At 52.9% G+C, this 21919-nt stretch overlaps 6 protein-coding genes across 6 annotated transcripts; all 6 read left to right on the top strand.

Annotated features, from left to right (window-relative positions):
• Window positions 1-3588: 3588 nt before the first annotated feature.
• CCOS01_02160 (uncharacterized protein) lies at window positions 3589-6495 on the top strand (the record flags this gene model as incomplete). The annotated part of the gene is made up of 4 exons (XM_060450352.1): window positions 3589-3600; window positions 3872-4031; window positions 4095-5548; window positions 5596-6495. 4 exons carry the CDS (start codon window positions 3589-3591, stop codon window positions 6493-6495), a joined length of 2526 nt encoding a protein of 841 aa, XP_060319002.1.
• Window positions 6496-7589: 1094 nt separating this feature from the next.
• CCOS01_02159 (MOZ protein represents a chromatin-associated acetyltransferase) lies at window positions 7590-8918 on the top strand (the record flags this gene model as incomplete). Its single annotated transcript, XM_060450351.1, has 1 exon — window positions 7590-8918. One exon carries the CDS (start codon window positions 7590-7592, stop codon window positions 8916-8918), a length of 1329 nt encoding a protein of 442 aa, XP_060319001.1.
• Window positions 8919-9900: 982 nt separating this feature from the next.
• CCOS01_02158 (uncharacterized protein) lies at window positions 9901-10278 on the top strand (the record flags this gene model as incomplete). The annotated part of the gene is made up of 1 exon (XM_060450350.1): window positions 9901-10278. One exon carries the CDS (start codon window positions 9901-9903, stop codon window positions 10276-10278), a length of 378 nt encoding a protein of 125 aa, XP_060319000.1.
• Window positions 10279-12847: 2569 nt separating this feature from the next.
• Window positions 12848-13234, top strand: CCOS01_02157 (uncharacterized protein; the record flags this gene model as incomplete). The annotated part of the gene is made up of 1 exon (XM_060450349.1): window positions 12848-13234. The coding sequence occupies one exon, from the start codon at window positions 12848-12850 to the stop codon at window positions 13232-13234; it is 387 nt and encodes a 128-aa protein (XP_060318999.1).
• A 3385-nt stretch (window positions 13235-16619) lies between these two features.
• Window positions 16620-17096, top strand: CCOS01_02156 (uncharacterized protein; the record flags this gene model as incomplete). The annotated part of the gene is made up of 1 exon (XM_060450348.1): window positions 16620-17096. The coding sequence occupies one exon, from the start codon at window positions 16620-16622 to the stop codon at window positions 17094-17096; it is 477 nt and encodes a 158-aa protein (XP_060318998.1).
• A 2533-nt stretch (window positions 17097-19629) lies between these two features.
• CCOS01_02155 (uncharacterized protein) lies at window positions 19630-20220 on the top strand (the record flags this gene model as incomplete). The annotated part of the gene is made up of 1 exon (XM_060450347.1): window positions 19630-20220. The coding sequence occupies one exon, from the start codon at window positions 19630-19632 to the stop codon at window positions 20218-20220; it is 591 nt and encodes a 196-aa protein (XP_060318997.1).
• Window positions 20221-21919: the final 1699 nt, after the last annotated feature.

Below are 21919 nucleotides of genomic sequence, written 5' to 3'. Positions count from 1 at the left end.
TAAGCGTGGGCAAACCACGGCGGCATCGGATACATGTTTCCAAGTACTCTAGTGACCAGCATCTACGTACGGATTCCGCCATCGAATGAATTGTACAAACAAAACGGTCTCAGCCCGGACAGACCCTCTCTCTCTTTCTCATCGCCGTGATTCAGGCAGTCGGCCTGCTGTTTATTTCCGCAGGTTGTTTATCCCAAAGTGCAGCAGCACCTGTATCGACAGAAGCAGCACAACCGCATCCACGATCCACTCGGTTCTCGGTACACGCAGTCTGGGAGAACTTTTGACCATTCAAAGACGGTCACTTTGTGCTTGTCTGCTTTACGGCTTGCCCTACCTTGGCCAAGCCAGAGGTAACGTCAAGTACCTCACCTTGAGTTTGGTGCCATTGCAACATCAACGACTCTCCCTGTCGTGCCTGTGGCCAGCCGTCGGAGACCAATCGCAAACCGCCATTCCAGTCCCAAGGATCCAAAGAGAAGGGCTCCAGAGGCTTGCCGCACCCATCCACCATTTTCTCTGACTTTATTTGATCATCTTGGGAACCACCGTGCCTCCTCTTTCCAATCCGCATCGTCTACCTGTTTTTACATCTTCCGTCTTTTCTTCAACGTCCGCCATCTTCTGCCTATAGTCCGACTTTGCTCTGGCAGAGTTGAGCCCCAAGAGCATATCTCTCGGGGCACGCAGCGTCGACTCTCTAGTAATTACACACACTCGCACACTACAGACACGCACACACGAGCAACGCACACACCAACCGAGGCACCTACGGATAGAAGCTAGGAGCGACAAGGACAAGAACAAGAAGCACACACGCGACATACTGCATACACCATTCGTCCCGACTTGTATCGACGTTTCGAACCCCGGGGACTTTGTACATTGCTTCCCGCCACGCACTTGGTACCTGTTGGCCCGTTTTCTCTCGACACCTTGCGCTCAACCGCTCCTCTGAGAGCCCGTAGCTGTACTCCGTACCCAGGGCAATCAATCAGTCACTCACTCACTCTGTCATTCATCGTACCGGACCACCGTCTCCGCAAATCCATAGGTTGATTGGACGTCAAGTCCTGTTTGCCTCCACCGTCGATACTTCTCTCCGCGCGCCCAGTTCAGCCCGTACTTTGTCAACCGTCAGGTCGTGTCAGGGTACCTGTTATTCTCTCCCGCCAAGGTGCCCCGGTACCTCAGCCCTCTGAACGCACGCATAAACCGTCCATTCAAGACGTCTGCAAACGAACATTTAGCTTTTTTGTCAAGCCGCACATCACATCATTTGGAGACGAACGCTCTTCGCTCGCCCACATACGCACAATCCCAAAAAGAACGCATTGCCCCCTTTGGTACTCTGCTCTGTGACCTGTCGTCATCACCTGTCCAAACTTTCAATATTTGTACCTCGGTGGAGAGGAGCAGAGAAGCAGGCAGCCAACAAAACCAGGCCAACCGCGAACGAGTACCAACCTACTCATTAACGGATAGAGGAAGAAGAGAATAGAGGAGGCAACGAGAGGCAAGAAACAGCAAGGCAGCAACCGGGGATTTGTAGTCCACTCGCACACAGACACATTCGACTGTCGATTCCTCGCAAGACAGGAGTACAAGATTTGGTAAGTTCGGCGCAAAGTCTCGTCTCTCGTCTCTGGGTTGGATCCAATAGCAGGGCCAAACTATCATTGCCCCTCCCCCCCTTGTCTGCCTATTCTGATCTTTCCCATCTCATTCTCCCGTCCTTTCGCCTCCCTCCTTTCCCGCCTTCATTGCTTGTCTCTACTTTACCTCGCACTCTATTCACACCGTCACCAAGCTACACAGAGTTGAGCACCTTGGCATCCCCCTCCAAAGCAAGCAAGCCAGAAAAAAAAAAGAGGTACGATAATTACCGGCAAGAATGTGTGTGTGTCGTTTTCCATCCGTACCCGGCCTCACATCCCCATCCCTCGCATGACTGACCCCTTCCCGTCTGCCATCCATCAATCAATCCTTCCCGTTGGTGTCTACCACGGTGTCGTGGGTGTCTATCTACCTTGTTTCTTACTGCATTTTGCGGCTTTGCCTCCCCGAAGTTGTGTTGTCGGGTCCCCTCCCCCCCCTTCTTCCCACGGCTCCATCGTCCAACTCCCAGGGCCCCCATCTCCAGTCCCGGTCCTAGGCCCAGTTCCCAGTCCCAGTCCCAGTTCCAGTTCCAGTTCCAATGCACCCCCGGTCGCATCCCTGACCCCTCGACTCCTCAAGACTGAGGAGCAGAAAGAGAGAGAGAGAGAGAAAGAAAGAGGGAATAGAGGGCCACTTTGGGGCAGTTGGGCCACACCCTAGACAGGAAAGCTCCATGTCAGCTCCCCTTCAAACTCCCCCTCTCACCACCCTCCTGTCCTCCCGCCCCGTCTCCGTTCTTCTCAGTGGATGCCTCCCTCCGTCTAGTCCATCTGCAAGTCGCAGCTACTGCAGCTCCCACACGAGTCTCCAGTCTCCAAGTCTCCCAGTCCCAAGGCCAGGCTTTTAGGTCAAGTCTAGGTCCCGGCTGGTAGCCCACGACTTTCCCAAAGGTCCAGGGTGCACTTGTCCTCGATATTGGATTGCGCAAAAAAAATCTCCTACAAAGTTATTAGCTGCCCGCTCCCGTCTTGTCCCTCGCCCCAGCCGACCGCGGGCGCTCCATCAAACAATCAACCTAATCAGCCTTACCAGCGACGCTTGACCTGTCGGGTGTTTTCTGTTCTGTGTCTACTCTATTATTACTGTACATTTTTGGTCTTCCACATCATCAAAAGAGCCTCCGGTCGCTTCTATACATTACATACCTTTGACAGAGTTACCTTACTCTCCGTACATTATCCGTACTCCTCCCTCTCTCTCTCTCTCTCTCTTCGTCATCTCTCTCGCCCTCATCCTCGCCCGTCCTCACATTCCTCCATCCCTCTCATCCCGCTATTGCTCTCCCACATACCTTGCCTTCCCGGACGAGCCCACTCGCTTTGTTTCTTTCTACATAATCCAAGTACGCACACCTGCACCCTCATCCCTCACCTTATTCCTCCTCGCTCGCCTCCCTCCCTCACGACTAAAGCGGGCAAACCCTCTCCTCAACAATCAACCCTGTGCTTCGCGCTAGAATTTCTGCCCCCCCAGTCTGCCTGGTTTTGCTGACGCCCACCGTTCTCCCTTCGTTTTTAGTCCGCGCGCCATAGACGATTCCTGGAGAAAGTTCCTGTCGCAAGAAAAAGTTTACACCTACATCGTATATAATTCACGACCGGAAAACCCAAAACTTCCCACAAGCAGCTGCGCCCTCTACGTGTGTGTGTGTGCAGCCACATAGACGTGCCCTTCAACCTCTGTGTCCTCTCGCTTCTCGCCAGCCACCACAGCACCTCCGTGTGACAGACATATCCAAAGAGCAGCATCAAGCAGCAAGCGAGGTGCATCCGATCTCACCATCGCAGCCGCGAACTTCCCCCCCGTTCGCCGCACCAAAAAAAAAGGTCAACCTCCGGAAACCCTCGCTCCTCCTCTCTCTCCGCATCCCCCGGACACTCGACCGCATCTTCTGCGACCGTCTCTCTTGCGCAGAGGCCGACCACAAACATGACCACCACCGTAAGTCGCTGCCCCGTTTACTCCACGTGAGGTCCGATGGGGGTGAGCTCCGGGTCGCGAAGATGCGAGCGCGCGGCCGTGTGTGTCAAGACTGCGCTTCCCTAGCGGCCTCATGGCCTCTTGGCTCGAGTCGCCCATTCGGCGCTCGGAACTTCGCCTAGACCTGGCAAACAACTCAAAAAAAGCTTGCCTCGCGCCTTACTTTCTCTTTTGCTGTTCCTTCTACCCTCCACCGATGGCTGCCACTTTGCTAACCTGCCACGTTGTCCAGGCCCGGCCAGCAGGTCGGTACGGAAGCTTCCCCATGGCAAACGGCCAGAATGAGAAGCCTGCCGCCAGCGTCGCCCCCGGCTTCACAGGCTCCAACTTGTACTCGCAAAACATCTGGAACACAACGTACACAGGCGGCGCAGGAAAGAGAGACCCCAGAGGTACGGTTGACCGGGACGATGATTGATTGATGGACTGGAAGCTGACTTTATGTGATGTACTAGGCCCGGAAGACAGCTTCGCTGGACAGCCATCAGGGTCCGGTGCCCTCGCTGCGAACTCGGAGGCGGACACGTGGACTCAGAATCCCTGGAACCAAGACACCCAGACTCGTTCAGCATCAGGCAGTACCTCGCCGAATCGCACACGCGACAGCATCCACAACAGCAATTCCTTCTTCGACAACAACGCCGTCGGGCAGGGACGCAACCTCATCAATGGACGGCCGAAATCATATCTGGAGGAGGACAAGGAGAACACAGGCTTTGGGCCCAGCTACGGCGGCGCCTTTGATGGTTCGTACGCAAGGCAGGAGAAGCGAGGTTCCAAAGACAACGCCTATCTGAATCTCGGCGTGGTGGGTGCTCCCTCGAGAGACAGCAGCATTCCTCCCTCGCGCCAGTCGGACGACTCGCACCATTCGCCCCCTGCCTTCCGAGACAACTTTGGGGGTTATGGCCACACTCCCAGCAACTCGATTGCCTCGAGCCGTCCCGCCATCCCCGGCCACTCTTCCTCCTTCCCCACACAGACTACCAACAACAGGGCCTTTATGGCCAACGGCAGACAGATGGACGAAACGGACCTCGCTCCTCAGTTCAAGAAGTCTCTCACTCTCGACGAGGCCCAGAGCATCGCCGCCGGTGCGCAGAACTTCCAGTTCAACCCCGTGTCTCAGCCCTGGAGGGGCGACATGAACGCCGCCATCACTGGCGAAATGTACGCCGACGCCATGGCGGCTCAGTACAAACGCGGTTCCGCCGACCGCATCGCCGGTGCCCCTGGTCAGTACCGGGTTGTCACTAGCCCCAAGACATATGCGCCTCAAGCATCTGACCTGTGGACCCAACGGCCGTCGTCCCGCGATCTGAGAATGGTCCCGGATGGCGACCGCCGAACGCCCGTTCCCGCCTTCATCCAGGCGCAGGCGCCCGCGTTCTACCCTGGACCCTACTACACTCCCAACTTTGCGGGCCAGTACCCTCCGCAAATGTTCGACCCTTACGGACGTCCATCGCTTCCCCTACCGAGCTACGGCCTGCACATGGCGCCGTACTCGATGCCGGGCGTGATGCCTATCCGGCCCAGCAAGGACCAGGACCCTGGCAAGGGCGTCCGCAGCTTGCTACTGGAGGAATTCAGGTCCAGCTCCAAGTCGAACAAGCGATACGAGCTGAAGGATATCTACAGCCACATTGTCGAGTTCAGTGGCGACCAGCACGGATCGCGCTTCATCCAGCAAAAGCTCGAAACTGCAAACAGTGATGAGAAGGATCAGGTGTTCCGCGAGATTGAGCCCAACGCCATCCAACTGATGAAGGATGTCTTTGGCAACTACGTTATCCAAAAGTTCTTTGAGCACGGCAACCAGGTCCAAAAGAAGGTTTTGGCGTCACAGATGAAGGGCAAGGTTGTCGACCTGTCCATGCAGATGTACGCCTGCCGCGTTGTCCAAAAGGTGTGTGCATATTCGCGTAGCAAAGTGGACGAAGCTAACAATCACAGGCCCTGGAACACGTTCTCGTCGAGCAGCAGGCCGAGCTTGTGAAGGAGCTGGAGCCCGAGATCCTCAAGGTCGTCAAGGACCAGAACGGCAACCACGTCGTGCAGAAGATTATCGAGCTGGTTCCCCGCCAGTACATTGACTTCGTCATGGACGCATTCCGCGGCCAAGTCAGCCAGCTGGCGGCTCACATGTACGCCTGCCGTGTCATTCAGCGCATGTTGGAGTACGGCACAGAGCAGGACAAGGAGACCATCTTGGCTGAGCTGCACAACTCGACGCAGGTTCTCATCACTGACCAGTACGGCAACTACGTCGTGCAGCACATCATCGAGCACGGCATGCCTGAGGACCGATCGAGAATCATTCAGCTTGTCATTGCGCAGCTGGTCACCTTGTCCAAGCACAAGTTTGCGTCCAACGTTGTGGAGAAGTGCATCCAGTACGGTAACGCGGAAGAGCGCAAGGGCATTCGGGAGCAAATCATTTCCCAGGCGAGCGATGGTACAAGCTCGCTCCAGTTGATGATGAAGGACCAGTACGGCAACTACGTCATTCAGAAGCTGCTGAACCAGCTCGAGGGTGCCGAACGTGAAGCCTTTGTGGAGGAGATGCGACCTCAGTTCCAGACACTCCGCAAGACCAGCACCAGCCGCCAGCTCGCCGCCATTGACAGACTCATCTACGCGACGACGCAGACGACGCCGTCCAAGTCTGGGGGATCCCAGGCCGACACCAACTCGGCCGCGCCAACCCCGGTTCTGACTATGGAGCCCAACAGCCCCCAGAGCAGCAGCCCGCCCAGCACCAGCGCCAGTGCCGTTGGCGAGGTTGCCGAGGACGATAACAAGTCCAGCGCGCCCGGAGGTGTCAGCCTCAAGGTGCAAGTGGAGGAGGCCTGATAACAGTACTACACGAATCTTTTGCGATGACGGCGTCTACGGTTGCTTCGGACATGCATCACGACACCAAACGGACTTGACGATCCCGGCCCATGTGCCAGACTTGTTTAAAAGAGAAGAAAAAAAGACGACGAACACTTACCTAATTTTGTTTTCACATACCTGATCTGAATATGCAACTCCAAAAAAAAAAATCACCCACATACATGGCTGGAACACGGTCACAACGGTAGAAAATCTGCTTGGACAAACATTTGGGGAAAGGCGAGGGTTCCCAAAACGGACATGATTCTCTGTTGCTTCTTCTTTTTTTGGTTGCAAAGTTTTCTGGACTTTTATTTTGCAAAGTAATGAGTCTGAGGTCTCTGGAGAGCCATTGGAAGGGTTTATCACAGGAACAATGGCTGAGCGATACGAACACGGAAAGCGGCCGGTCGGAATTTGAGGTTCCTATCGGGGGTTTGTCGGCTTTCCACCAAAGGGGGCATCGGGGCCGGTCATTTTGGGGCGCAGATGATATTTTTCGAGTCTTCTTGTATTTTATTGAATTATTCGTGTCTAGGCGATACCAGTCTTAGTCTGACGGATTAGACCTGTCAATAGACGTGAGAGTATGGACAGTTTCTGATGATTTGGCGACGTGTCATTGTGAGCATGAGGTGAGAGTAAGGGAGTCGCTTGAAGTCATTCAAGGGATTACCTGTTTGCGGTGTACAGCATTCCCAATCACCTCGGCGCCCAGTGTAAGCCAGATTGTGTAAGTCGTAGTCCTCGGCAGATTTTCCGCATTTTCGGAAACGGACCCGACAGCGAGGTCGGCATCGGGGTTACCTTGGACAAGCGGCAGGGGATCCACCCAATGACATCAGGGGGAAACAGCTCCCTCCAGACGCCGGTATTAAACCTCGGGTTCCTGAGCTTAGCCTTCCGACACACTGGACCCCGTGCCCCCCCACACGTACCATCGTGGAGATTAAACCTGAACGGGTGTATCCGCTGCCATTTTACTTTCCCATTTCCATCACCCCCCAAATTTCCCAATTCGTTTTTTCTCCCTACACAACCACCACGACCACCACACCTCCACACACACGATGCAGCCTGCACGATTAACGTTTCTGTATCCGCACCTTTTCCGGACGGTACGCCTCAGCGAGACGACTACGGCGACGACGAGCCGCGCGGCGTCGAAATCATGTCGGAGACGGGGACACGCCGAGGTTCGGAGACGGGGGTACGCCGCGTTCGCGCCTACGCCCGGGGCGCAGCAGTCGGGTTTCGCGCCGAGACACGGAAAGGGGGTTGAGCCTGTGTCTGCGACAGCGACGACAACGACAACACCGGCGCCGGCGCCGGCGGGTGATGGAAAGGAGGCGAGTCCCGGGCAGGCTGCGGTCGGTGCGTCCAAGGGGGCGACCGACGACGGCGTAAATCCCAAGACGGCGGCAGCTTCGGCGACGGCGACGGCCTCGAATTCGGCGGAGAATAACGCGGCCGACGCCACGGGTGCCGCCTCTGGAGAACAACAGCAGCAGCAGCAACAGCCCGAAGAGGCGGAGGAAGCCAAAGCCGCAAAGCAGGAGGCCCGCGACCAGGCGAAGAAGAGCGGGCCCCTCGAAGCGATCCTGCACATGGGACCCCCCGAAGAGGTCGCCAAGCAGCACCCGCACATGGCGCCCCCGCCCTACGTGCACCACTTTGACAGCTACTCGCTCGTGAAGGACCTCGAGGGCGGCGGGTACAGCAAGGACCAGGCCATCACGCTGATGAAGGCGATCCGCGCGATCCTGGCCCAGAATTTAGATGTGGCGCAGGAGAGCCTGGTGAGCAAGAGCGACGTCGAGAACGAGACGTACCTGTTCCGGGCGGCGTGTTCGGAGCTGAGCACCGAGGTGAAGAACAACCAGAAGCTGGCGGACGAGGAGATGCGGCAGAAGAGGACGCTGCTGCAGCACGAGGTCGATATCTTGACGCAGAGTCTGAACCAGGAGCTGCTGACGCTGAATGATAACGTGAGGGGTATGTTTAACGATCGCAAGATGGCGGTGAGGGAGGAGCAGAAGGCTGGTGATAGTGTTGTGAGTGCCCCTTTTGCTTTCCGATCCTTCTCGAAGATTGGGGATGATCGTACTGATGGTGACCAGATCCAACAAATCAACTACAAAATCAGCCTTCACCTAAGCAGCGACGCCAAATCTGAAATCGAGGGCCTGCGGTGGATCCTGATCCGGCGGTCGGTAATTGGGATCCTGTTCATGGCGGTCTTGACGCTGGGGACGCTGCGGTACGGGACGTACGTGAGCCATTCGAAGCAGGCCGAGGCGGAGAGGATGAAGAAGCAGGCTGAGATGATTAAGATGGCGGACGGGAAGAGGGATCATAGCTCTGCGCCTGATGCGGCGGAGATTCTGGCGGCGAACTGAGGCGGTGAGAAGGTGATGGAGGAAAGAGCGATAGCTTGGAGAGAAGTCGGGATGGGAGAGAAGAGGAGCGGGAGGAGTGAGGCGCCCTGGAGGTGCGGAGGGGCTCGTCATGTGCGGCTGGTGAGATACCCTATAGACATGCACAGTGCAGACCTATGCAGACAAGTGTTGTTTTGCATTGCTCTCAAATGTATCCTCTCCAAATTACATGGTGGCTGACGTCTACAAGTTACAAGGTGAGATCTGTAGTCGAGAGGATGCGTGTCAGGTGGAACCACTCCAACCCTGTATTGGTCAGCGTGACTGTGCCTAGTAGGTGAGTTCATCCTCCACTCGTCAATCAATGGTTTTTGGATTGAGAGTCGGCTTGTCTTGAACAGGACGAGCTGTATGTTATCACTCTATCACTGTACCTACAGCCACGATTGCCTGCCGGACAACGAAGAATCGGGTTGGTCTTTACGTCGCTCAATAGCGGTTTGGCCGCCATCCCGGCCTCGACTCATGCGTGTCAGATCGTCCAATACTTCCAGCGAGGCTGCCACGCTTTGATTGGAGGTACCGTTGTTGGATTAAAGCATGCTGGGGGTGCTGTCCGGCTGCCTTTCACTGTAAACGTAACATGTGATTGGTTATGTCCCTTTTCTTGGCCTTTCTCTGCTGCCGTCGTTGACGGCCGGCCATTGTAGACTCAGTGTATCTTTCGAAGCCGGACCCAGCTACCAGTATCTGGTCACCACTGCCATGTCGACCTTCAGTTTCGACCTTCAACGCCACACCACTCGACTGAGCCACACTCCCGAAGCTCGAATCCTCACTTTGAATACTATTCGCGTCCAAAATCTATAAATGATGGTCGTGTTCACCAGCTGGGTATCAGTTATGGTAGACAGACAGCCACTCGGAATCTATCAACTTCATCTCACAGCCGCAAATCATTAATCCCTGTAGCTCATCTTCCGGTAACCCCGCCAAAATCACCATGTCCGCCCCAGGGACTCAAGCATCTTCATCACAATTAAAATGTAAAGAACACGGCTGTGGAACCAAAACTTATTCTACTCAATCCAATCTCAGAAGACACGTCCGGTCTAAGCACGGCGAGCCCGTCCTAATGTCCTGCGGTAGACTACTACCTAAGCACACATCGAATATCAAGCGTCACCGGGACAAGTGTAAGGGCTGTTGTCAAGCTCTAGTCATGACATCGACGCCCGAACAGAACGAATTCGGAAGACTTATGAGCGACGCCAACATTGTTACTGAGAGTTCCAGCCTTGATGTCAGCTTTGACAATTACCTGGAAGATTTCAACAACCTGAGTTATCTCTCAGAGAATCACGATCTTCGGTCCCTTTGAGTGGAGAATCAGCTTTGGGACGCCGACATCGTGGCTATATGCCCAGCTTCTGTGCACAGTCAGAGCAGCCATCGACACAGGGTTCGCCGGCGACAAGGAACCTCTGGAAGGATTGTCGTTTCTACGCAAGACGCGTGGTCGTGGAGGGCTGACCTTTCCTACGGGGAGCATGAGAAGAACAGGGTATATTTTCAACTGCTTGGCAAGACTTGAGCGTATTCTGCTTGCCTTTTCAGTGTTACCTTTTTCTCTTCTCATTTTCCACATGCATTTACCACAGAAACTGTCAAGTTTGATCGGAGCCGGCAGTCGGGATACGATTGAAGAATATTGCGATGTATGCCGAACCCTCGTCGACAATTTTGCGTCCCTCTTTGGGCATTCTTAGTACCGGGGAATTTGTTCGTCTTCTTTCTCTTTTTTTCTCTTCTTTTATTTCGAGGAGTGGGTGGATGGTGAGGTGCGTTGACAAACATTGTCTTCGGCACCGTCTCGTACAACAAGGCCATCATAGAGTATGCCAAATGAATGAAGGTCTCTTTTTCCGCCGTTCCTTCGCTGTTCAGATTGCGTCATGGCTAGATGTCATATTTTTGATGTCGGCTCATCGCTCGGCGTCTTTTTCTGAAGACGAGGGAATTACAAATTCTTTAATCTCACACATAATTTGTGCAGCAAAGCCATCATATTAAATATGTATGGTGGGGGCAGCTGTCAGCACTGAGCTTACCCACGATATGGAGCCTTGGCAATGATTACCCATTTTCTCAGCTTGGAAATTTTGAATGGGCGTCTTTCAGTCACGATATCCCCGGGAGAGTGCTGTCAATTTCTTGTGTTCAGACCTTGTGTAAGCAGACTTGAGCATAGGTAGTCTAGCTCTCTATTTCAATACACTGCCGGATTAGCCATCAGGTCAAATCATCGAAACTTAGGTCAGAATGGCGGAAGTTCTATATCTTCAAACTTACATATCCATTGTTTTATGTTCAGTAGAAAACGTAGACTGACACGTACACGGAGAGTCGAGGAAATCGTGAATTATACTTTATGACTTGTCCTGGCCGAGGTTTCGTGTAAGTAAGGTGGGGGCGGGTCTTGGTGAAGCGCGATTGAGTTTCGGTCAATATTCGGATGGAGTACCCAGTCTGCCGTACCCAGTCTGCCGTACCCATCTATGCCCACAGACATTATGACATTCGGATGGCTAAAATATTGGCAGCAGATGAGTTTGAAGAAGAATGAAAGGGGGTGTCGCCATTTCTCCGCCCGTCCTCCTCATACTAGGTGCTTTTTCTTGTCCGGCGACGAATTTGGTGGGTTTATCAACATGCTTAAGCTCTGAAAATACCTACATGTAGATCTTGATGCAAGTAATTCATCTGTTGAGGAGTCGGCCAGGCGATGGGCGGAGGATTATTGGCAACATAGAGAGACTTAGCAATATGCTTCCTTTTAAGATGGCGAGCCGGAAGAGGAATTATGTTTCGGCGCCTGATTCGGCGTGGGAAAGGGGGAGGAGACGGCGGAGGCCGGGGCGGAGGCGGGATGGGGGAAGTGGGACAGGGGAGGAGATGGAGACGGAGGAGAGAGGGCAGTGGGAGGTACTCAGGAGGAGCGAACAGCAAGCGGGGCGCAGCTGGGGAGCGAGAGAGTGAGGCTGTCTGATGTGACTGATACCCCATAGACTTATATGTTTGAAAATTGCGTAGACACAAGCAGGTCTTCTGTCCCCAAGCTGGTCATCGCGACATGAGTCTTTCAAGCCAACACAGTACAATTCTTCGAATACAAATAGAAGCAACTCCAGGCTAAGGCGCCTGCCCATTAATGACCGGCGACCTCGCTCGCCTCTATGGGCGTGTTAGGTGTGGCCATGCGTGTTGGCATGGGGTTACGTTCTGCCTTACGTGAAGAGCGGTTCCTGCTTGATCTAGCCTTGGCGTATATGCGCCTCTTCAGAGGATGGGATGGAGAGAAGATTTTGCCCCTTGTCACGTCTCCTCTGTGTTGAGCATTTCGTAGGAGGCGGCGGTTATACTATACCATAGCATGGTCTAGAAAAAGTGAGTGAGAGTTTAGGTCTCCCACATGTAGTACCAACAAGGAGGCAGTGCAAAGAAGTATACCTCATTAGATAGCGGTAGGGTCCATACAGGGGTAAGGCGGTGTACTTTGTACTGGGAGCGCTGCTACTCCGTTTGCGGCTTAGAATCCTTGGAGTCGTCGAGAGTACTCCGTACTCATCTGTAGTCTACCCAGCGTTAAGCGGGACTTTGCTTTAGGAACTGTGGACGCAAGCTCGGAAGTACTTGCCGCTACTTATCCAGACGGCATGCTACACTACTACACCAGGACCACGACGGCCGGTGAACCGGATGACCTAGAGGAGGCTCGCAATCCTCATTTACTTACAAGATGCTGAGTACATGTATAAATGGTGGCCATGACATTAGTTTTGCCCTGTCGAGAAGAATAGACATGCAATACTCAGCCTTCAACTTTGCAACCTTCTCTCTCATTTTTCAAGTGCAGTCAATCCGCGAGGGAAACATTGACCTCAGTCGCAATGTCTGTCCCGGGGTATGCAGTACCCTCAAAGTTTCGTTGCGAAAAGCCCGGCTGCGAACTCACCACTTTCACCACTCGGTCCAATCTCAACAGGCACAACTACTCCAAACACGGCACTGCTATTCGCATGTCCTGCGGAAAACCCTTTCCAAATCATAAGTCGAATATCAAGCGCCACCAGAAGTCATGTGCAAGATCCTGCACGGCTCTGGATCAGCCTTCAAGTCCCGCTGCGCAAACCAGCTTCGGGTCACCTACGAGCGCAACCACCGGTGCCGCGGAGACTAGGGACTTCGATTTCACCCTCGAATTCCATCCAGGAGAGTTCAGCGGTATGAGCTTTCTCATGGAGGACTATACTTGCGAGACCCTTCAACCGGAATAGCGCTCCTAGCAAGACCGACTTCGTGGCTCGCGTGCCGGTCAGAACCGGCGTCAACACGGAGCTCTCAACATCGAGGAGCAATCGCGTCAAGTGTCTCTTTTGGCAAGGAACGGCATGCAATGCATTTGTGAACGTCTGATACCCGGGGCAGAGCTGGCTATTCCATGTTTCAATACGTAGCCACGCTTATTTTTACGCTAATCGCTCTTTATAATACACCAAATTCCATCCATGAGACTCTCCAAAAGTTCAAGTAGCCTGTGAGTGAACCCCGATGAGGAACGAGGCGGAATGATGTTAGCGCTACGGCTACGTACCCATGTCAAAGTGCGTGGAGCACCCACCATGGCCGGTGGCTCCAAGGACACCCGACCAAGGGGTGGAATCCAACGGCAAGTGGGGCGATAACGCGGGAGGAGTACGTACCTAGAAACCCGTCATTACGGATACGTACCTAACTAGGCGCATGCAAGGACACACCAGCAGTGACGGTGTTGTAAGGTGCTCGAGATCCACAGGATATACACCGAACCAAAAGTCTTTCTCATCTGGCCAAGAGATTAACTAGATGTTGCCAATGAAAACCTGCTACCTGAGATATCTCACCGTACCTAGTTGACAGGCTTGCCTAGAGCATCTTGACTTAAGGTTGTCGGTGCGCTAACACCAAATTAGGGATCCCTGCCATACACGAATGCCGTTGGCCCCGGCCTCCGTTGTATAAGGCCCAAGCCTGTGTAAGTGAGGTGGACCCCAACCATCAGTGAGATGTAGATGAGTGAACTCTCACTTCGTTATAAGCCTCTGATAGAAGTTCATCAGCCAGGCTTCGACTGAGAAAGTGGTAAAAAGGAGCTTGCCACTTACCTGCGACTTTTATGATGTCTCATAGCGACGATGATTGCACTGCTCAATCGTTCAGCTGACTTCACACTGGGTGCGCTTCGACGAAGGCACTAGTGTATGCGAGAGTAGTGGGCGAAGCAGTGTTATTAACAGCGCAAGAGAATGTTCTACATCGCAAACGTCATAGCAATGAGGAATCTGAGCAGTACACCGATGACTTTCGAAGTCAGCGCTCCGGGCATCGAGCCCCAACAGCTGTAAACCTCATGATTGACCGCATAGAAAACAACGTTGCAGGGAGCCCTTAGTTGGAGGACGCTTTAGAACGCTGCACCATTGGCAATAATGAGCTTGTATCTGTGTATGGGGGCAGCCTGTCAGCACTGAGCTTACCAACGACACGGAGCCTTGAACATGGTCCCTCTTCTCGTCCCTCCCGTCAGCTTGGCAAATGCTACGACGCCTGCTCGGCGCCTGTCGTGAGGAGAGTTAGCCATTCCTATGCAACGAATGCACGCGAGTAGACTCGAACATTGATTCCTACATCTATGTATACATTATATAAGATACCTTGCAACTTGGATACTTGTGCGTAAGGAAAATATACCAAACACCAAGTCAAAAGAGCAGGATGTTCCGATGCCCTTGTTAGTGAAGATGCTCAGATTAGCTGCCTCGCATGGTCTAGCACTGAAACGGCAAGGTCAGACAGATGCAAATAGTGTGGCTGGCCTCCGAACCCTGGAAGTTAGAGGTGAAGCCTCGGTGAAGCCACGGTGACTTGCACTGGCAACTCGGTGAGCTTGCGTGCGGGGTATCTCTCCAGAGAAGGTCCGTACGGCGGGGGCTCAAAGTCTGGCTACACACAGGATCAAGGTCTCCTACCACACTCAAGTGGCTCCTCTGGATCGAGTTTGCATTCGTACAAGCGAGAGGGTCCGACATGCGTGGCTGGTGAGACATTCCAGATTCAAGAACCGGCAAAGCTGCAATAATCAAACCCCCCTTTGCACGGCTACCCCATGGGCCGTAGATTTTTCTTCAATAGACGGTAGAACTATATATGCAGTACTGGCAAGGAAGTGAAGGTCTATTAGCGATCCACAATTTGTGACCGGTGCGCCTGTCATATTTGTCGAGATACTTCCCGTCTCATCTCCAGCTTCAAACCCAAGGCGGGTTCTGAACTCCTGGATCGTCTGAGGAGGAGCCATCGCACTCGTCATAAAACCAGGGCATGGCGTCGCGACAGACGGTTGCGCGGCTCCAATCGGTGTAGAGTTTAGGGGGGGGGGCTCTATTCTGACGATTCAAGGTTACGCTGATGGCATGTTCCAAGGGTTGTGGGAGGCGTTTTGATAACCCGTAGAGGGGTGAAATGCGCCCGACTACCTTATAGTGCTGTATGACAGCCCGTAATTGGGTCGGGTTACCTAGTGACCCGAGCAGAAGACCCCTCGAACGGGCTAACACCACGATAGCGATGAGCATTTGCGGAGGTCTGCCGCAAAGCGGCGCATGCATGGGTGTGCGATTAACGACTTCGACTAGTCGTCTTCCAGGCTGAAGTCTATTGGAATGCGTCAAGGTCTGAGTGGATGAGAGACCAGGTTGACAATCGGAGAGGTGTGGGTAATGAATTAACGATCGAGACTCGACACTCATTGTCTCACACAGCTATGAATGCGCCGAATTCGGGGTCACAGATGGTAAAGGCGACGTTAACAATTCGACTGGTTTGTCTTCCAAGCTGCTCCGCCCAAGCTGCTCCGCCCCTCAGGCTTGGCGGCGCTGCGGTGCCGACGCGCATGGGGTGGCCACGGGCCCAAAGCTCAGCTCATCGTACCGAAGGAGGATGCAGGTCATTCAACCAGGCCCGACCTTATCTCAACTCACCCGACCATAACGGGAATATACCCATCACGTGACCCGCAAGATGCCTGTGTCGGGTGGCCCTGGCCAAGACTGAGTGCCTGGGCAGCCAACTGTATTCAACACCTGAGCAGGGAGAGAAGCAGGCAGGTGAAGTGCCCTGCAGGTCTGCGCTGTATTTTTTTGCCTGCGACGTAGCAGTGTGTGGTCGAATGGGTTGCGTGAAGCTCGTCATTACCTTGATAGTGCTGCTAGACTTTTGATTCGATGTTGGAGTATGTTCCTACCAACCATCACTATGGTTGCTTCCGTGCAGGGATGGAGGATCAAGTGTCCCGGTCGAGACTAGCATTTCCCTCAATTCCCCCAGCAGGATCCCAAGTCCACCGTCCAATCGGTGCGCTCCATGTAAATGAGCTGTCAAACGGAGCCTCCATCCTCCTCTTTGATGAGACCGAAGTTTCCCTTTCTCCCAAGCTTTCCTCACCACCAGCTTCATCATCATCATCTACTGAAAAGTACAAAGATGGATCTTCATCCGCTTTCTCCTGAAGGAATGAGCAGCATGACTAGCTGTTTCATTCTCCCACTTTGCTTCCCGATTCCCGTAATATAGCAACCCAAACTTGTCTCCCAAGCGCAATAAACACAAAGCAGCAATTTCACGATGCCTGTAACGCGGAATAGAGCATCTTCCAACCTACGCTGCGAGGAGGCCGGCTGCGAAAGTAAGACCTACTCAACTCCATCCAACCTCGCCAGACATATCCAGTCGAAGCACGGCGAGCCCGTTCAGATGCCTTGCGGCATAATCAGACAAGATCACCGATCCAACTCCCGCCGTCACCAGTTCGGGTGCTCCGGATGCCGTGCAATTCTGGGGTTGCCTTCCCTTGACGCCCTCGGGTCCCCGATCCTCAATGACACACTCAACGAGGTCGGCAACACCATCGACACCATGGATGTCGTCGGAGCCCATCTTTTCGACGACAACCTCGTCGAGCCCGACAGAATCTTCGATGATATTGGTACCCTGGTTCTCGAAGACACCGTCGACGAGTTCGCTGACGCTTTCGCTATCAACTCGAGAGATCACATCAACGTCTATGATCCCAACAATGGATATTATCCTGGGTTCTTGTAGTAAGAACACTCTTCTCGGAATGCGAGACCTCATGGCTCAAGCAGATGGGAACGCATTCTTGCACCGCGGGCGTCGGCACGCAGCTAATCCGAGACCAGGAGCCCTCGTGCCCATACCTCCCTCGACGCACAGCGTGATAAGAACTATGGACGTCTTATGATACACGTTGTTTAATTACCCCATGTGTCTCTGTGGAGCAAGCGGATTGTCTATCTTGTTTGAGATTTGGTTTTCTAATTTTCCTTGAGTGTTATCCTTATCGTTCCAGAGGCCATTGACGTCGAGCTGTGTCATGAGGTGGCATCATCACGCAACGAGACAGCAATGATGGGGGTCGTCTTTCAAGCAAGATTTGTAAGGTTGGTCATCGAGAACTTCGCTTTCGCGGGTGATCAGTCAAAAGACCGTCCCTAACACGACCAAGTCCCTAACTGATTGATGGGTGTAGTCAAACCAGGTGTGCGCACGGAGCTCCTCGCGAGGAAGAGCAGTCGGGCAACTTTGCATTTGACAGGGGACGTAGGATGAACCGGGGTCGTCCGATACCCCGATCAGAGCTGGCTTTCTTATGCGTTACTACGTTTTACTCAGTCGTTCGTTGAAGACACAAAAATAAATTCTGCCACTTGCAAAAGACTGGATAAGCCAACAAAGACTTCGGCTCGCCCCGGTGACTTCATGTATTATTGAGCCCCACCAAATAAGAAATCGGTTCACCATCCAACGGCCGGTCTAAGACCAGGTAGGCCCGTGTAAGTGACGTGGACCCCCAGCATCCACCAACGAGAGGTGAGCTCCAAGTTTGTCATCGACCCTTAACGTCGGATTTCGACAGCTCGTGTGCGGGGGTTCGTAGTTGAGGAACGACATCCTTGATTTGCATGCCCTCTTATTAGAAGCAATTATTTGTACTAACATACAGTCATCCGGGGGACTGCAGTTACCTCTCTTACAGCACATTTGGGTGCAGAATGTAGCAGACGTTTCGATAGGGAAGAAGTCCGGTACCAACCAACAAGGCTTCAGATACAAGCTTACACCGCAGTCTGATGTTGTATGGAAGCTTCCAAGTCGTCCAGCCTGCAAGCTAAGTTCTTTATGACAGCAATTGATTCAGCCGAAGATAAGATAATAGATAAGAACTACAGGACTCGAGGAGAAGCAGGCGAAGTGTTAATACTGCTGCGCATCCCGACGAATACCTCCCGCCGGGCCTGTGAGGTCATTGGTGAAGTGGTGGGGTTGGCTGGCTTGGTATTCCCTTGACAGCCATGGACGATGCGGTTGTAGGTGCCGCCGGCGCCGGTGCTACTCCAAAAACCTGACAGCGGAGGCCAGACACTAACCAGGTACGTAGATGAGCAGAGCGTTCGTGTCAAGTGCAAATTGTAACCGCTTCCCCATGGAAGACCGGGCATGCAACGTCAGGTGTGGGGCTGAGTCCTCATAACTTCAGGTGCACCCTCTTCTTCCATCGCAGTCCAGCACCAACGAAATGATCGCCACACTGAGGACTTGATGTTGGCAGGTTTCACACATTTTCGTTCTCTGAACCCACGATGCCAGTGAAGTCGACTTCATACTGAGGACTGGCAACAACCAGGGGCTACAATCGTGCCATTTCCACTCATACGAAACCTAGCGGAAGCACCCCTTCGTACGTCTACCTATCGTCGAGAAGATTTACTTGTCATATGATGGTTTTTGAGGCGTCTGAGAATGTTGACGTTCCATTCAGCGTCTGGAAAACGCGGTATCCGAAAGCAAAGGATGCTGTAGTCTGCAACCCAAGTCCTCTCTACAAAAATAATTTAGTATATATATATAAAATGCGAAGAAAAGGTTCTCTGCACTCGGTGAATTCGACGTTCTCTCTGTTCTTGCTGTTGTTGCCGGTATCTACTTTCAACGAGACCTCATCTTTGCGATTGTGGAAGCCCAACATTCAGACTGTTTAATAGGAAAATCGACGTCGACACACCAGAGACTTGAATGCACACATTCACAGCATCGTTCCCTGCATCAAAGAAGCGCTCCTCAACGGCTGAATATGAGAATGGCCAGAAGTAGGGGTGCGATTTCCCTGGTGCTGCGTGGTTCCCCACGCAGTCCTCAACTGGCGAAACGCAGGGGTCAGACTCAACTTCGAATGGCGTGGCTTCCAGGCAAATCGTTCCAGCGTCAGATTTGTAGAATCCCCAGGAGTGTGCACCTTGTCATTTGAGCTCGCTGCGCAGTCTGCTCCGGTCCTCGTCATGCTTTGCGCGGTGTGTTCCTTTCCTTCCCATCCGGTGGACTCAGATACGTACTCACAAAGGTTTATAAGGCCGAGGCCTTAGCCAGCCATAGCTCAATCCGAGTCCTATTACTTTCTGTTCCTCTGTTCTTTCCTATCACTGTCATTCGCATTCATTCATCCAGTCATTCTTTAGTTAGTTCTTTCCCTTCGTTAGCCTGAATTTCTGTTCCTCGTACCTGCAGCCAACTGCCTTGGACACCCCAAAAACGACTCCAACACCGCTAGAAGCCAGTCATGCCTACCAAGAACAACACCTCGAAACCCTCTATTTTCCAGTGTGAACAGCCGGAATGCCGTGGCAAGCGGTTCAACGACCAGTCCAATTTCAACAGACACCAGAAAAGCGTTCATGGTGACAAGGTCCCGATGCCTTGCGGAAGTCTGATTACCGACCGCCCAGACAACATTCAGCGACATCAAGACAAATGTGGGGAATGTCAGCAAAGCTCAGGGATACCTTCGTCTTCTGTTGGCAACGGAACTGGACCAGAGATAGCATTCAATGTCAGCATTCCGGGCGCTGAACCTCAGTACACCGGCATGTCACAAATCAGCTATCAGCAACTCTGGATGCAACGCTTTCACGACGGCCATCAGCATGGCTATCGCGACGGCTCGCAGGCCGGCTGGCAGCACGGCCAGTATGCCTACCAGTCCGGCTACACGTATGGCCACCATTATCTCCCACAGAGCCAACAGCAGACTACCCAGTCACTGAACGGTCTTCAGCAAAACTACCAGGACGGCTACCAGACTGGCTACCCGCAAGGCTACCATGATGGCTACCATGATGGCTACCATGCTGGCTACTACCAGAGTCATTAGCATCATGACCAGCATCGCGGCTAGCATTGCAGCCAGCATCACGAACAGCATCACGACCAGCATCACGACCAGCATCACGACCGACATTATGACAAGCATCACGACCAGCATTACGACCAGTATCACGAACTGAATGACGACCGGCACGGCCATCGGTAAAAGGAGCAGGTCTCCATCTACTGAAGCTTTATTTCTCGATCACTAGTTGAAACAGCCTTCCTAGCGATCAAAAACCAGATTGTTTAATATTTGTGTGGATATTTGAAGATGCATACGCGCGATAGAATGGGAAGGAATTAGACTCGCATACAGAGGCATTGTCGTTATCATTGCATAGCCATGCATCTTTCATGATACTTTCATTTGTTACGGGAGTCTTTGGTTCACAAAATTCAAACATCGAGAATGAATATCTGTTTCCCTCCATAATTGCCAGAGCATGCTTGCGTGTGACGAGGCATCTCCTCTTCTATCTGTGTGAGCGCGAAAAGTTGTGAACAGTATCGGCGAAACCACAACTTGATTCTCTCCATCTGACTTGGATCAAGAGGCCCTCCATAGGGGACCTGAATGACCCAGTATGTCCCAATGTTATGCAGCGGTAGCCCCGGAATCCATCAAATGCGGCCTATGTACTCCGTAAGCACAAAGGTGGTTAAACGGGATGAACCTTAAAAGACAGGGGATCCGAGGATGGGACGGGACGTTTCCAGCGCTAGGGTAATCCACATACAGGGGCCCCCTTGCGGGACACACCAGGACACGCACGGACACATGGGTCCAGGATCAAGTGAATGGTTGTGATTAAACCGCGTCTTGTGGTCGTGCCCTTGCGTCAGCAGCTTTGTTTTAGCTCTTCTCTCATCCCAGACTTTCGGTACCACCACTATCTCCTAGACGTACCGACTATGGAGCTTGACATTCGGCATTACGATGATGAGGTCATCCTAATGGACAGGATTAGTGCAAGGCACATGCAAAAGAAGCTCTCCAGGATGCTCGTCAAACAGAGCTTCACAAGATTCATCAATGATTGGACTCTTGACTGTACTCTATCGTGAGGGGAAACTAGAGAATTACCTACGTCGAGCCTCCGCGTCTTCCCAATCGAGTCCGCAGGGGTGGCCAATAAATCACGATGTATGTAGGCGGATGTCCCGTAGATTTGGAGATTCGAGCATGTGTTGTCCTACTAGGTTGGCAAACGTTACAATTCTTCTTGTAGTGGATAGGGTACCACGGAGAGGCAGCTTGTTACACCAATCCCCAAGGCCGGCTGCTATGCGCCAATAGACTCAGTAAAGCTCTTCGCGGCTACCTGGATTGCCAACGTGGCTAAGTGTCACGGAGGAGTTCATCTTCTCTGATTTATCACCCGACCACTGGTTTCCGGATCATCGCATTGTACGTCGAGTCTCAAGTCATTACGCCCAGTTCCTCCTCAAAATGAAAGAGATACTGGATAGAGATAGGGGGATGCTGTTTTCTTCCCCTCTCAGAAGATTTATATTCTCCGACTGGTGATGTCCATGGAGAGGTTATGTCCTTTGAAACTGAGTGACATACCTAAGTCCTTTGATCAATCCTATGTAAGGGTTACCTAATCGGGCTAGACCTAGCAGCCTCGATAAAAGAAGTCATGTTCAAGTGAGCTGTCACTCGAGTTGGTCTCGTCTTCCGTCAACCCCCTGGCAACCTG

This window comes from Colletotrichum costaricense, assembly GCF_030867565.1.
Source record: "Colletotrichum costaricense strain IMI 309622 chromosome Unknown Scaffold_2.1, whole genome shotgun sequence".
Lineage (NCBI taxonomy): Eukaryota > Fungi > Ascomycota > Sordariomycetes > Glomerellales > Glomerellaceae > Colletotrichum > Colletotrichum costaricense.
Note: the sequence above shows the minus strand (reverse complement) of the source record. Positions and strands in the feature narration are given on the sequence as shown.